Genomic DNA, 16,462 nt, shown 5'->3' on the forward strand with positions numbered 1-16,462 from the left:
GAGGTACCGTGCACCTCCCAGCTTGTCTAAGAGCTCGTCAGGCCTGGGCATAGGGTAGGCATCAGATACGGTAATGGCATTGAGCTTTCGATAGTCCACACAGAACCGGATTGACCCATCCTTCTTGGGAACCAGCACTACTGGCGAGGCCCAAGGGCTGGAAGACGGCTGGATCACCCCCAAAGCCAGCATGTCCCTGACCTCTCTTTCAAGATCCTGGGCAGTTTTACCAGTGACCCGAAAAGGGGAGCATCTTATAGGGGGATGTGACCCGGTCTCCACCCGGTGGACAGTCAAATTAGTGCGTCCAGGCTGGTTGGAAAACAGCTGTCGGTACAGATGCAGCACCCCTCTGATCTCAGCGTGCTGGCCCGGGGTCAGTTGCTCAGAGAGGGGAATCGCCTCCAGGGGGGAACCAGCTTTTGTCCCAGGGAATAGATCCACTAAGGGGTCATCTCCCTGCCCCTCCCAATGTCCACACACGGCCAACACCACATTCCCCCTGTCATAGTATGGTTTCATCATGTTCACGTGGTACACCCGACGGTGATGTGCCCGGTTTGACAGCTCCACCACATAGTTTACCTCATTCAGTTGCTTGATAACCTTGAAGGGCCCTTCCCAAGCGGCCTGGAGTTTGTTTCTCCTCACGGGGATAAGAACCATCACCTGATCCCCGGTGGCGAAGGTACGGGCTCGTGCTGTGCGGTCATACCAGACCTTCTGCCTCCTCTGGGCTCGGGCCAGATTCTCCCTGGCCAGGCCCATGAGCTCGGCCAGTCTTTCCCGGAAGGTCAGGACATACTCCACCACTGACTCTCCCTCGGGAGCGGCCTTCCCCTCCCATTCGTCCCTCATCAGGTCTAGGGGCCCCCTCACCCGCCTTCCATACAACAGTTCGAAAGGTGAAAACCCAGTAGCTTCCTGGGGTACCTCCCTGTACGCAAACAGCAGGTGAGGTAAGTACTTGTCCCAATCTTGCGGATGCTGGTTCATAAATGTTTTTAGCATCATCTTCAGCGTCCCGTTGAACCTTTCTACCAGCCCGTTGGACTGGGGGTGATACGCTGAGGCCCAGTTGTGCTGGACCCCACATTTCTGCCATAAGGACCGGAGCAGGGCCGACATGAAGTTGGACCCCTGGTCCGTTAAGACCTCCTTGGGGAACCCCACCCGGCTGAAAATTGTCAGCAGCGCATCTGCCACTGTGTCTGCTTCGATAGAGGACAAGGCCACCGCCTCGGGGTAGCGAGTGGCAAAATCCACCACCACCAGGATGTATTTCTTCCCTGACCGGGTCGTCTTGCTGAGAGGTCCCACTATGTCCATGGCTACCTTCTGGAAAGGTTCTTCTATGATGGGTAAAGGCCTCAAAGCCGCTTTCCCCTTGTCCCGGGCCTTCCCCACCCTCTGGCAGGGGTCACAGGATTGGCAGTACTGTCGGACATGGGTAAAGACCCCAGGCCAGTAAAAGTTCTGTAGCAGCCTCTGCCTGGTGCGCCGGATTCCCTGGTGCCCTGCGAGAGGGATGTCATGGGCCAGGTACAACAGCTTGTGACGGAACTTCTGGGGAACCACCAGCTGCCTCCTGATCCCCCATGACTCTACTTCCCCTGGGGGAGCCCATTCTCGGTACAGGAACCCCTTCTCCCACAGGAACCTCTCCTTGCAACCTCTCCTCATGGTCTGTACCGCACTAAGGTCAGCCCGGTCCCTGTGCTTCCGCAAGGAGGGATCTTTCTGCAACTCGGCCTGGAACTCAGCAGCTGGGACAGGAATGGGGACCGGCTCTCTCTTGCTGGCTGGGTCTGAGGCCGCAGCCTCTCTGCACCGTGCCCCTGGGCGTTCCCCGCTCCCTGAGTTAGGGTCCTGCACCTCAGGTCGAGTACCTTCCCCGTTTTCGGGGTGCAGTGCCATTTGCCGACTCTGACTACGAGTCACGACCAGGGCACTCTGGGTGTTACTAGGCCAGTCCTCAAGGTCCCCTCCCATTAACACGTCAGTGGGCAAATATCGGTGTACCCCCACATCCTTGGGGCCCTCCTTGGCCCCCCATTTCAGGTGTACCCTTGCCACGGGTACCTTGAATGGGGTCCCGCCCACGCCCATCAGGGTCAGGTAGGTGTCGGGCACCATCCGGTCTGAGGCCACCACCTCGGGCCGGGCCAGCGTCACCTCTGCGCCCGTGTCCCAGTACCCAGTGACCTTCCTCCCATCCACTTCCAGGGAAACAATGCACTCTTTCCGGAGGGGCAGCCCCGCGCCCACCCGGTAAACCAAAAACCCGGAACCGGGAGCATCCACAGGTGGTATGTTGCCAACCCCCCTTTCCTGGGAATGTAGCCCCTCCTCCGATTGGGTTTTTACCCAGTCCACCCTCTGTGGGTTGGGTCTGCTTGGTCTGTCCCTGAGCTTGGGGCACTGGGCCCGTATGTGACCTTGTTGGCCACAGCGATAGCAGCCCATATCTCGTGGGTCCCCTTGAGTGGGTCGAAGGGACCTGCCGCTGGATGTTCCCCTTTTGGGGGGGTTCTCCATAGGCCCCCTTTGGGAGGTCCCATGATGACTCTTTCTCTGCGTTGAGGCAGGCTTGCTCCTTCGAGACTCCTCCCTGCCATCCCCTGCCCGACTGTCCACAAATTGGTCGGCCAGCTGGCCTGCATGCTGCGGGTTCTCCGGCTTCTGGTCCATCAACCACAGCCTCAGGTCGGACGGGCACTGCTCGTACAGGTGCTCCAGTATGAATAGGTCAAGCAGGTCCTCTTTAGTTTGGGCCCCAGCTGTCCACTTGCGGGCATACACCTGCGCCCGGTTGACCAGTTGTAGGTATGTAACCTCACGGGTTTTACGCTGGCTCCGGAACTTTTTCCGGTACATCTCAGGAGTCAGCCCAAACTCGCGGAGCAGGGCCTGTTTGAACAGTTCGTAGTCCCCTGCCTCCGCCCCTTTCAGTCGGCTGTACACCTCCACGGCTGTGGAGTCCAGTAAGGGGGTGAGAACTGCGATCCTGTCTGCAGGGTCAACCCTGTGCAGCTCGCAGGCATTCTCAAAGGCCGTCAGGAAGGTATCTATGTCCTCCCCCTCCTTACGCCGGGGCAGCAAGTGCTTATCAAAGCTCTTTGTAGGCTTGGGTCCCCCCTCACTCACCGCAGCCGGGGCCTCACTTCTCCTCAGCCGGGCCAGGTCCAGCTCATGTTTACGCTGTTTCTCCTTCTCCTCCCGCTCATGTTCACGTTGTTTCGCCTTCTCCTCCAGCTCTCGCCTCTTTAACTCGAGCTCCTCCCGTCTCAGCTCCCTTTCATATTCCAGCCGCATCCGCTCCACGGATGCCGAGCGTTGCCGGGCGGATCCCCTGCTGGCCGGGGGTGTCACGGTGCCCTCGGTATACACTGGGCTCCTCCCCGCCCTTCCTCTACGCCTAGGAAGGGGGGGTCTCGGGAAGCCCTCGTCCGCCGGCTGACCACTCCCAGCAGGGACAGTCACTGGTGCCTGCGCTGCATCTGCTCGGCTGCTTCCCTCAGAGACAGGGCTCCGTTCATTCATGCGGTCTCCCTGCTCCAGCTGGGCAATCAGCTGGTCCTTGCTGAGCCTCCCTGGGTGCAGCCCCCTCTGCTTACACAGCTCCACCAGGTCACACTTGCGCCGCTTGGCATACATCTTCCTGCTGGCCACTCACAGGCTGGGGTGCTCGCCGCTCCCCACGGTTTCCAGGGGGACCCCTAGTGCACCAGCCCTTCGTGAGGTCACCACCTCTCTGCCAGGGTCAAGCTGCAGACTCCTCCGCCCCTGGGACCACTCGCTGCAATCCCCCGGGGGACCCTGTTACTGCAAAGTCCTTCTCACTGGGCACACACTCCCAGGGGTTAACCACCCCTTCGTTTTACTGCTCCCCAGTCACTTACTGCAGGAAGTGCCGTCCACGGGGTGCAGTATCTCCCGCCGCTGCCACCAGTTGTCACGGAGTGTGGGGGAGTCCGGCCCTGCACCCCTCTTCCTGGGACCCACAGTGACTCTTAGCCAGCCAGTAAAACAGAAGGTTTATTGGACAACAGGAACACAGGCTACAGCAGAGCTTGCAGGCACAGTCAGGACCCCTCCACCGAGTCCTTCTGGGCTTTCAGGGTGCTTGGATCCTAGCTAGGATACCCTGAATTCCGCCCACACAGCCCCAAGCCCAAACTCAAACTGCTTCCCTCCTGCCACTCCCTTCCCTTGTCCCCTTCCCGGGCAAAGGTGTTGACCTTTCCCCTCCCTTACCTAGCTCAGGTTACAGGCTCTGGCATCGTCCATCTCCTAAAGTCCTCCCCTGCTCTCCCACTCCCCACACAGACAGTCCCTACTGCATCACACCGATGTTACAGGGACAGTCCCGATATTCAGGGCTTTGTCTTATATAGGCACCTATTCCCCCCACCCCAGTCTCGATTTTTCACAATTACTATCTGGTCACCCTAGGTGTATTTGCATTAGCGTCAATGAGGCTCCTCTTCTTCCCAGCAGCAGAGGGCTGGGTTCTCTGTCTGCTCACATAGTTGAACTCACAGGGATTTATTGTCTTGAAATTCAGTCCAAGTGGCTGGACTCTGCCGAGTCTGCTCCAGCAGGTCCAGCTCCCCCCACTGCCTGAAGCTGGGAAATCCTAGTTACAAACCTAAGAGCACGAAATCAGAGGCACCACAGAACCGGAGCTTGGTGTGAACAGAAATGGGTTCCCAGTGCCGCTCGGCGACCAGGGAATCCAGCTGTGCTTCCCAAACATCTGGAACAGAAGGAAACAGCACATCCCGTCTACTGGGAAGGCCAAAGTCCCTCGCCCCTGCCCATGAGCTGGCTAAGCTGACCGAAATCCAAGAGACAGAAAGCAAGAGTGATCCTCTCCAACACTCAGAGGGTCACAGGACAGACCCAGCTAACTCTTTGCTTGATACGTGACCCCCATGCAGACCAAAAGGAGACACCTCTCCCAGCTCTCTGCTCAGAACACGGACAGACAGCTCCCAGGGACCATCCCATCTCCCTGTGCTGTCACCAGCGGAGCTAGAGAAGATGGCAGCAGCATACCCTCACCCCGACACGGGTGAGTCTGTGAATCCACACTTGACACCAGTTGAAAGCACAGGCCTGGGTTTATTAGGCCCCGAGGGTGACACCCAAAACAAAGCAGCTGTCCCCACAGAGCGTGCCCGGATCATGGATCATGTGATCCTTCCCATGAGCAAACCACAATGATCTCCGGTCACCTGGGAGTCTGTTACTCACACAACAAATGCACAGGGCCCAGTATGGCCTGGGGAGAGCTTCTGCTAGTGGAACAGTTTGATGGGTCAATCCCAGGTCACACAGAAGGTCTCCATCTTCTTCTCCACCTATTTAACCCACCCCTTTACCCAGACACTCTCCCTCAGAGTTCTGCCATCAGCTACCTAGCTTAGCAGGGCTGGATCCAACTCCTCCCATGGCCAATCAATTGACTCGCCTCTGCAGAGCAATGTGACGGGACCCCAGCCGATTCCCGATCGCGGCAAGGCAAGGAATCCAGAACAGAAACAGACCCTGGGTACCTCCCAAAGAGCTTGTCTCTGGCTACCTTGCCCTGCACGGAGAGCCTGGTTGGCCTTTTGTCTCCCCAGATGGCCCGTTCCATCCCCGAGCTGGGTCCCCACGTACCTTGAAGAAGCCGACAACCCCCACGCCGTACTCCACGCAGTACTTATCCAAGAGCTCACGGTTCCAGGCGTCCAAGTTCACATACTTGAGGATGTTCTCATAAATGATGAGCGCGAAGCGTCCCCGATCCTTGTCGGTCAGGGTGGGCATGTCCCCCTTCCCGGGGGCAATCTCTGTCCGGTATTTGAAGCGACTGGATTCCAAGATGGCAATGATCTCCTGGCCCAGTTGAGAGTACAGGCTTTCCACGAACACCAGCACCAAGGGGTCCGTGCGGGATGAATCGGCCACCTTGAGGGGCTTCAAGGGGAGCAGGCGAGAAGGGGCAATCTTGGGTTCGTCGCAGTCTGGGCCCGAGACCTCCCCAGAGGGCTCCAGGCCCTTCTTCCACCCATATAAATAATATGCCGAGATGAAAACACTGAGCAGGCAGAAGGCAAAGAGCAGGAGCAGCACCACCTGAGGAGACACCTGTCGGAAACCCCTCCGGAGCCTCCCCAGCATGGTCATCCTTGCTTCCAAGAAGCCACTGCAGGTTCCTCCCCACCCCCCACCCCCACCCCGCCCCCCCCTCCTGCTCTCAACTCCCTTCACAGGAAAACACAGTAATAAATTAAAATACTATCAGGCTGCGTGTGTGTGTGTAGGATCTCCCAGCCGGCAGTCGGGTATCCCCCCTGTCTTTTTCATGTCACCATGGCAAATCCATTCAGAGTCCCCTGGCAGAGCAGAAACACCAGCAGTGTCCTGACATCGACCTCGCTGCCTCTTCGGGGTCGGGCGTTTCTCTCAAGGAGTGCAAGGGCACATCGGCTCCCTGGGTCCGGTCATGGTGGCCCAGTTCTGCTGCAGCTCTGGGTGCTCTGGAGAGAGAAGGGAGGAGACAGAGGCATAAGCAAGCAATCCTGGAAAGAACGCGCAGAGGGGGCTGCCTAAAAAGTAGGTGCTGCGGGGGCATCACTCAGATCCTTGTGCAACAAACAGAGAGGCTGCATTGCTCCGAACCCTCTATTTATGCCACAGTGGAGCCCATTTAATGGATCCTTCCGTGTGCTTATTTGCATGCCAGTACCCAGAATGCTTTTTAAGCTCCCAACATGCTGGTGCATCAGCTGTGGGAACAGAGCAGGGAGTCCGGGCGCGTATCTGAGAGGCAGCACAATCTTGTGGTTTGAGCAAACAGTGGTGAATGAGGAATTCCTGGGGTCTAATTCCGGTTCTGCTGCTGGTTCACTGTCTGGCTTTGGGCAGGTCACAATTGCACTGTCCCTCTGTTTCACCGTCTGTGAAATGGGGGTAAATACCAGCTACCTGCCAACCAGTTGCAAGAAGACAGTAAGAGAAGAGCATGGGAATCTCCTCCCAGTTTAATTCATTCAGAGTCAAATGCAATTTAAAACATACACACGTGACCCCATATAAAAACCAGTCTGGCCCCATTTTTTCAGCTCTGCCTGCCACTTCCAAAGCCTCTGCCTGCACAGCTTCAGTACTTCAGACACGGAAGTGATAAGTGATGTCCTTGCAGTGACCCTCAGCCCAGGGCTGAATTTCACCCTGAACGCTCAGCCCAGGCCTGGGTCTTTCAGGATTTTGGGTGAGCTACAAAAATTGCCTCAAGCAGCCTGAGGTCAGCAATACACTAAGGTGCTAGGAAGACAAAGCATATCCGCAAAGCATTTGAGCACCTGTTCGGTGCCAGCCTCAGCCACCCACCACCTCCAATGGGGAGCGTTGAGGAGTCACATGAAGGGGCTGACACAGCGGATACATATAGATCCCCAAAGTTCAGCTATTTTTAAAGAATCATAAATGACTGAAAATGCAGGAAAAAAGCACAGTGCAGAGAAATGCTTTTCCAATACTCTGGGCCCAACTCCAATCTCATTGACACTGGGGCAAATCTACTACTGAAACCAAGAGAGTTATTCTGAATTTACACCAACCTCCGAATCTGCCCCCCCTATACCGTGGTTTATTTGAGAACTAGAACACATGCCAGGGAAGGGTGGGAACGCATCCCCTGATGGAGAGGCCAGCAGGATCGTTCATGTCCAGGCAGCAGAAAGGGCCTCGGCGTTTAAAGATCTACTTTTGAAAGACACCTGTAGGGAACTCTGCAGCTCAGCGGGAGGAAGCATCAACCCTGCAGGGATGGGAAATCTGTGCCTCCCGGACGTCCGCACAAGGGGCGTGTGTATGTATTGACCGATCCACTCAACCAGTGCTCCTGCTTATTGTCCTCAGCCTTGAGTCAGCCTGCTCGTGTGCTTCAAACCAGGCCCACGCTGGAGGGCCTTGCAGAGCCAGGGCCTCAGCCTGTCCCTCTCGCCCACCCACAGCAGTGCGCAAGACCGCAGCATCACACAGGATCTGGCAGGGACCTACAGAGCCAAGCGGCGTCTGTGCTGGCTTAGCTGCAGCGTGCAGCCGACCGCACTCGTCTCTCATTCCCCTAGCCCTGCTCTGCATGGATCAAACCTGCCCAGAGACAGCCGGAGAGAACTAGGTCAGTGGCTCTCCTCGGGTTTCACACCTTAGCAGGTGGATCCGGCTATTCATAGACTCTGATGAGTCACCAGCATTACAGGGAAGGCTTTTCCCATCTTCCATGTAAATCACTCGGAGGCTGCCTGCCTCCAGCTCTCAACTCCATTCCTCCCCCGCCCCAGCACGCGCAAACACAACCGATGTCTGCAGCACACAGACAGATGCTGCGGGCACCCACCCCCGCAGGGACTCCCGGGCAGAGACCTCCAGGGAAGCCGGCTCCATGCACTCTGCAGCCCGGGTGCAGGGTGGAGGACTCCGCGCTGAGCGAGCGAATGGCTGCTTTAAAAATATAATCCTGAGAAATAACGGGATTAAGTTTTTGATGGCTGAAAAGTAACATGGATTATACGTTGCGACTCTGCCTGGTAATCCTGTCATGCTTGCCTTTGCCTGGAGCCAGGCCATAGCAGGCCTGCTATTGTGACAGCCTCTGGGCCAAATTCAGAGGAGAGTCAACATCCTGCCCTTTAACACGCGTATTGCACTAATCCAGATGCTGTCTGGACTTGGCCATGTCAACACTGCATCAGGAGGCGTGATTGAGCATGTGTAAGCACAGAGCAAAGGTAGCTCGAGTAACAATAGCAGGGAAGCCCCTGCACCTGCCCAAGTTAGCCCTGCCAGCCCAGAACCCCAGGTACGTACTCGAACAACTGGTTCACTACGCTGCTGCAGTTCCTCAAGCTAGCTTTGATCTAGCTAGCTCAGGTACGTCCACACCTACTGCAACAAGTCCTGATTGCAGCATAGACATCTCCTTAGACTCCCCTCCACCTACCAAAAGGGATTGTATCTCCCTTCCTTACGCATCACCGCGGGATTCAGCCCAGCAAGCCGGACTGAGTGGGACTCACATGCCAAGGGGCAGAAGAGAAGAGCGAAGCAGAAAAAGTAGTAAACCCCTACCCAGCGTGTCAGTGACACCAGCCTGGATTTCCTTACTCATTTGGAAGTGGGCACAGGCCGATCTAAGGCAGTCGGAGCTGCACCACCTTCCACATCGCCTCTGAATTTGGCTCTTCCTATGTGACATGTGCAGGAGACCGGAGTCAGAAATAGACCAGAACTGAGCTCCGAGAGCTGGTGAAGCCACAGGTGGCCTGGCAAGTCATGAGACGTCAAAATAAACTGAATTCTGCCCTACCCACCAGAACGCCCACTCCTGGCTCTGGCAGCAGAACAGAGCAACTAGAGAGAGAGCCAACTTGGTAGAAAATAAGAGGGGAGACTTCTCATCCCTAATCAATGCGGGACACTCCTCTATGACCCTACCCAATTATAATTAACTAGATATAGAGAGAAATGCAGCTTTCCCCATTCACATTTATACACCCCCTCCCTGCCCCCAACTCCTTTTCTCGGTCACTCTGCACCGTGCAGCCTTCATACTGAGTATGTTGCAATGATCGAAACTTCAGAATACTGATGGAATTCCCAATGCAGTTCAGAGCTGCTGAGGTGCCTGACCCAGGTTCAGAGAAGGCAGGCTTTACTCACCCAGCACGTATGGTATTGGTCTTTCACTCCACCCCAGCTTCAGCCTATTTTTTCCCTCCTCTCCACTCTGCCTTTCGCCATTTCTCCTAAGCAGGGCAGGAGCCCTAACATCATCAGGGTAATTGTGACCGGGGTAGGGGGCTGGAATTAAGGCAGAATGAGTTTCGGCATCTCTAATTCCCAGACCTAAATGATACAGACACAGTCCGCCAGGTCTAAAGAGGGACCAGAGTCAGACACACTCGAAGTCTGGGAAAATCCAGAGTTGGCGAGAATTTTGTCACCTGGGGCTCATCTCTCAGGCAATGAGGAAGTGACCAGTCACTTGTAATCCCAGCCGGTCACAAAACAAATACTTTTCAAATGTGTGTGTGAAAAGCATGTCCCTTTTTTTGCTCAAAAATTTGAGTTGCAGATGGCCTTGCTCAGTCTGTTCAGCTGAATGTGCAGGAGTGAGATCTTTGAGAAATGCCAATTGTTTACTGTGGTGCAATTCTCACTCACCAGCGATGTCTGTTCTGCCTCAATCTCTCTCTGACTAGGTATCTCTTTAGGCATAACTGCTTTCTATAGATTATACCCATACAAGTAAACAAAACAGCACGTGGTGGTTAGAGAGAACCTCAACAACAACACCCCACAGCCAGACACCCCAGAAGCAGGCCACCATTACCCTGGGCCAACAGAAATTCTTTTCAGATCCCCCTTTTTGCTGTTCTATATAATAGTTTTTAACTCTGATTCCCCTGTTATTTTAACTATCCAATGTTGTATTAGTATTCCTTTCACCTGCTTCCTCGTACACAGGCAGGGCATTTTCTGAAACACACCTGGGCAGTCCTTCCATCCCCCACTATCCCTGAGTGAAAATGCAGTGTGCATGTCCCTCTTGGCCCCAGCAAGGCAAGCACAGGCCAGCCAGTTTCATTACTCTCTCTTTACCCTGCTTATGCTTTCTAGGAACGCCCAGGCCACAACTCCCCAAGGCACAGTACCGCCTCGCGTTAGCCTAAGCTGACTGCAGGCCCAACGCTCCCTGCCAAGGTGCTGGTGATAATGAATGAGATGCTCCAGCAGCCATGGAGATACCATGGCAACATCACACTATTGGGAAATGCTACTATACCCATCCTCACCAACTGTAGGTTAAAGCCAACACCCTGCATGAAAACAACCCTCCTCTTCTCCACTTTACAAACTGGTGGGGAAGGGGCAGGGGGAGAGGGGAGGACAGTATATGCACCCAGCTGAGGCTCACTGCCCTTTTCAAGAGAAGGGCAAGGCCCAGTTTCTTCTGGTCTGGAGTGCAAGATCACCACTTGCCGGAGGAGAGATAGTAAGGAAAGGAAATAGCTGGCCACAATCCATGCTCTGCAAGAGACCCTGTGTCAAGTCGGGGAGCATTCAGACGAAATCACAGTCTCACGCACACAGTCTCTTCAATAGAAAATTCAGCTCTAATGAGGCTACCTCCCATTCCTGCTGGAGTTCACTCCTAAGCCAGTGGGCAGCTGTGAACACTTCTGTTTGGCTCCCAGGGTGCGTTTACACTGCTCCATTAACTCAGGCTCTTGCCCCCGTTTCAGTCCTTAGCCCCCTACCATCCACAGAGCAAAGTCTCTGACCTGGTGGTGGTGGCACTTCAAGCCTGGGCTAGCTGACTTGGCTAGTGTGGGTGAGAAGCCGGGCTCTGCTTTACTCAGGCTGGAACCCACCCACATCGCAGCAAGGATGCAGGCAAAAAGGCCACTCAAATAGCGATAGTCCTCCAATGCCTTCCCACAATTTCCCCTCAAGGACAGCCAAGTGTTCCCACAACTGACTGGGAAAGAATCCTAGAGCATCTCAGAACAAAGGACCCTGGGATATGTCCCCACACACTCAAATGCAGAAACACTGCAGACGTGGCTACGCAGGTCAGGCTTTGCAGTGGGGCCGCTCACACTTGAGTGGGGCCAGCCCAGCTAACTGTGCAATGCAGACAGCGTGCAGTGACCCTGGTAGGACAGAGAGGAGGAGCAAGGCTAGACAGGCCCAGGAGACTGTCTGACCGCACCTCGTGAGCCCTTACAGTTAGCTTTGATCACCACGTTTTCATCTTCAAAAAACCGGAACAAACCAGACAGGTGCAATCTGTTAGCAACCCGGCACTTGGCTTTCATGTCTCAGCTCTTCCTGCCTGCCTGTGTTTAGGTCAAAGCCTCTTCCGAGCAAGTGTCTGGTCTTCTTACTGGTGCGTAAAGCATCATGCATCCCTGGCACTAGACAGCACGGACAAGCAGAGCTCCCAAGGCCTGCTGCAGAGATGGATTGACAAGAAGTGACTCAGATATAAACGCAGAGATGACAATACACTCAGCCCTTCCCTTATGTGAGAAGCAGAGCTGCACCAAACAGGAGATGTTAAAAGGTAGAATGAGACAAACAAAGGTAGAGAGAAGCCAGAAGCTCTTCTTCCCTACAGGCCTTCTGGACCCATCCTGCAGCTTTCCCTGCTTAACCCCACTGATGATTTTGCCTAGCAGCTCCAGTCCTGCTCCATAGTCTTCCTGGGTTACAATTCACTGATTGTCTTCCCTGAATGGATCTCAAAGCATCATAATAAAAACGATGAACCCATCCCCCCTCCCCCCCATGAGGTGGATATTATCACCTCCATGTGACTCATGGGGAAATGAAGGCACAGAGAGGCTAGGTAACTTACCCCAGGCAAGGCCAGTTGAAAAGCCAGGAACAGAAGCCAGATCTCCTGACTACCAACCCTGTGCTTTAATCACTAGACAACACTTCCTCCAAGGCCACAAGCTTCACTTGTGTTCTCTGAGACCCATTACATACCCGTTCAGTATAAAACACAACCTGCAGACACGGCCGGTCACCTCAGAGCAGGGGGCTTTCAAACACAGAGTCAGGGCAGATCGCAAAAGTTCTTTGCAGGTTAATTTCTTTGCAACCTCTCCCATTCCAATCACTCACAACAGATCTCAGCTCCTTAAGCCCAGCTCCGCAACTCCCGCTTAGCAGCTCCATTCAGCCAGTCAGACAGGGTTTCCCAGGGCGACAGCTGTTCGAGTAACAAGAATTCTGCCACGTTTCAACAAATTCCTCCGCAGAAGCACAATAATAATACTTAGCACTTTTAATCTCCCAAGTGCTGATCAGATATTAGTTAACCATTAAACTCCCTCACTCCTGGCAAACAGAATGTACTCCAGCACTTTATTTTGATGGGAAATATGTATACACGCACACACCGGGTATCTCTAGATCTATATTTATCTAGAGAGAGATGGAATAATTTATCAAGTTACACATCTTGGACCCGCTAGCGAGTTCCTCCTCAATTCCTTCTTTCTTTCTTCATTTCAGATCGTACCATTCCAATCCGCCTCCTTCTGCCACCACCAATCCTTCCTCCTGCATGGAATAAAGTCACAAGCCCTTGTTAGTGACATCAGAGTTCCCATGGCTACAGGCTGAGAAGTGACAGCCAACCAATTTAATGTTGATGCACACAGAGGCAGAAAAGGAGACAGTTACCGACAGGAAGAGATTATGCATTTGTCTTTAATCACCTGCAAGAGAGACCGGGGAAAGAGTGGGGAGTGAGGAAGTGTTACATTCAAATCAGCCAGGGCTTTCCGACAGAGCGCTCATTACCGCATAGCACATTAAGAACTTGGGTTTTTTTTAAATTCACAGTTTATAACAATCAGCCACTGGAATCTTGACACCGAGAGCTGCTTCCTCACTGGAACTTTCCATCTCTTCACTGCACATGCACACACAAGTCGGCTCCCCTAGGGCTCCTGACAAGTAGCTGGGGAGATGCACTGGGTTGGTCATCAGGCTGGTCATCATACCGTCAGTGTAGCTCACGAGCGGTTGACTCGCGACAAGAGGCCGGATGGCTCTCTGGTACGTGGGCGCAAGTTGGAGCAGAACTCTCCATCTGGCCCATCGGCTTATCTTTGGGAGATCTTTTAAGGCAGCACATAACTGGGCTCTATTCCCGGCTCTCCCGTTGAGGCCTCAGGAAATCACCTTTTCAAACGTGCCCATGAGCTTTGGATGCCTCTGGGTTGTAGATGCCAAACTCAACACCCCTCAGGCCTGATTCTCAGAGGTGTGAGTACTGGTTGCTCCCATGGAAGCCAAGGCACTCAAGGCGCCTCGAGGTGGGTGGAGCTACAGGTGCTCAGCACCTCTGAAAATCAGCCCCAAGACGGATGTTGCAAAGTGAGCCACCCAAAAACTAAGGCATCTATAGGCAATTGGGGCCCACATTTGAAGAGACAGGCCCTAGCGTCTTCATGCCTCAGTTTCACAATTTGTAAAACATGGTACTTTCCCTACCTCAGAGGGCTGTCCTGGAGTGAAATGCATTAGTGTTCATCTGTGCTTTTGAGATCCTCACCTGGCAGGCACTACTGGGAAGCACAGTATGAGACAGTAGCTCAGCAGTTTGGAAATCAGCCTCTTGTCCAGTCTCTGCCACTAGTCTGCTAGGTGACCTTAGTCAAGCCATTTCCCTTCAGCCTCAGTTTCCCCTCCCACCCTCGGTCTTGTCCATTTAGATTGTGAGCTCTTTGGGGCAGGGCCCGTCTCATTGTGTTCGTACAGCACCTAGCACAACGGAGCCCCAGTTGAGATTGGGGCCTCTAGGTGCAATTAAAACTAATAATACTGTAGTGTGGCTCAATCCAATGGGCTGCTGCCGCCATTGATTCCATGTAGAAAAGGGAACCGAAGCCTCTCTTACAGAAGAATTTCCATGGACCCAGCAAAGGGGAAAGAAAACCACCAGGGAAGGGCAGTCAGATTCCGAGTGGAGCAACACGGTGACAGTTCAATATCTGTTTTTTCCCCACCTCCATGGAACAGTGGAAAATACTTGCACGTGTCGAGGCCTTTTCCCCTCGGCACAAATTAGTTCCACTCACAACCTCCAGTCTGCGGCCTGCCACTAAGGCAAGAAACTTGTACTTCGCTTTTGGCCTCTTCACGTCACTGTCTGGAACATGCTCACGGTCCACCGTGCCGAGCGCAACAGGCGTTAGTCGAGCTCGCTACACGGCCTTCCGAAAACAAGTGGCAATGGCTCCCCACCTGCCGGGATGACGCGGCAGCTCCCTGCTTAATACCCTGGTGAGCTTTTCCAAGCCTCCCAGGTGCCGTCGAACACGTGCCAGAATGATACACAGCCCCAGAATTGCTCCCTGCAGGAGACTAGAGTCCGAAGGGCCCTCAACTGGTTTATTGACATTATGCCCCACTCACTGAGCGCCTCCCTCCACAAATCACATTTCACTTCTGGCAGGAAGTTGGTATGGTACCTCCGTAAGTGACGCAGGAGGGGACAGGGCAAGCGATCTTTTTAAAAGGGACCATCAAGGTTGATAGGCCCAAAATTCCACTACTGCTAAAAATAGCTTCTTTTCAATCTCCTCCTGGCTCCTGAAATCTCTCTGCTCCTCCCTAGGGAGGCTGCCACATTATTACAGTTCACACACCACTTCCTGAGGCAGCCCGCCAGCCACAAACTTGGAGAACCGGGGCTCCTGGGGCACCCACAAACAGGTGTGCGAATGGGGCTCGAGAAAGCAGACTGCACAGCCTCTCCCCGCCAATCAGCTCTGGTCCTGGGAGCCAGCCAGCAAGCTCTAAAATATACAAGAATCCTGCTCTACCGGTTCATTTAGGAAGGCAAAATTTGGACTTGTTTCTCTGCTGGGGGGTAGCGAAAGGCGAAGTTGTAGCAGACAAAGCCCTGATGTTTTTAGCACTCTGCTGTCTACAGCCAATCTACACTACAGCTTTCCCTGCTGATAGAACTGCAGCGGCAATGAATTATGGAACACGATTTTCCCAACGTAGGCAGGGCCTCAGGGAGTGAGAGTCTGGTGCGTTTCGATACACCCTGCCTGCCATTAATAACTGAGCAGGAACACAGCGCTAGGCAGGCGTGCCTGCCAAAAACAAGCTGGTGTGCTAGGTACAGGAGTAAACTCGCCAACTCAGATACCATCCGCTCCGTTAGATTTAATAAATCAATTACCCTACTGTTTATAACCACGGATGATCAGACACCTATCGAGATCTGAGAAGGCGTATTTGCCAAGTCTGCCAAACATCACAATGAAACTACTTCTGCTGGTCAATTGGTATTCAAATAAATTGCAACTCTAGATTTAACAAGGATTGTAAGGGTCAAATCCTGATTCCACTGAAGTCAATGGGAATTTTGTCACTGATTTCAAGGGGCTGCATGTCACTCTATCTTAAAGGGATAAAGTCATCTTAAAAATCACCCTTTTTTACTTTCTGCTATTTTGTGTAATCCCAAAAATTACTAAGGAATACCAAATATTTCTTTCAGTCTGTTTACTCTGTGCATTTGACCACACTGGGGTCTAGTCAGTGTCTCCTGTTTGTATGGGTCTTTGTCACATGGCAAGGAAGAAGAAAACATTTTTTTTTAAAGGAAATTGTGGTTTTACAACCACAAAAGCTGGCAGACGGATGTCGGGGTCGGTGCAGCACCTGAAAATACTTTAATCTCATTTTTTTAACTGGCTCAGCTGTCCTTTCAAACAACAGCTGGTTATTAAATACACATGATTGAAAATTAGGATCTAAATATTATCTGTGGGGATCAAACCACAGTGACATTAAATTTCACATACATCTGGTAGGTTTGTAATATACACCCAACGTCAGGACCTGGATTACACATGCTGCTGCG

At 53.4% G+C, this 16,462-nt stretch overlaps 1 protein-coding gene and 1 long non-coding RNA gene across 5 annotated transcripts in view; one reads left to right on the forward strand and one right to left on the reverse strand.

The window, feature by feature from the left end:
- LOC127055070 (uncharacterized) overlaps positions 1-4,137 on the forward strand; it is a 34,499-nt gene extending 30,362 nt beyond the window's left edge. Inside the window, exon 2 of the long non-coding RNA XR_007775393.1 lies at positions 3,743-4,137. This is a non-coding gene — a long non-coding RNA (uncharacterized LOC127055070). The remainder of the gene's footprint in view (positions 1-3,742) is intronic.
- Positions 1-6,208, reverse strand: part of NDST1 (N-deacetylase and N-sulfotransferase 1) — a 28,309-nt gene extending 22,101 nt beyond the window's left edge. For all 4 annotated transcript variants that reach the window (XM_050961528.1, XM_050961526.1, XM_050961527.1 and 1 more), the window contains exon 1: positions 5,668-6,208. In XM_050961528.1, the coding sequence (XP_050817485.1) occupies positions 5,668-6,177 (510 nt within the window). In that variant the 5' untranslated portion in view covers positions 6,178-6,208. The remainder of the gene's footprint in view (positions 1-5,667) is intronic.
- Between the last annotated feature and the right edge of the window lie 10,254 nt (positions 6,209-16,462).

Source organism: Gopherus flavomarginatus, chromosome 7 (assembly GCF_025201925.1).
Source record: "Gopherus flavomarginatus isolate rGopFla2 chromosome 7, rGopFla2.mat.asm, whole genome shotgun sequence".
In the NCBI taxonomy this organism is placed as follows: Eukaryota; Metazoa; Chordata; order Testudines; family Testudinidae; genus Gopherus; species Gopherus flavomarginatus.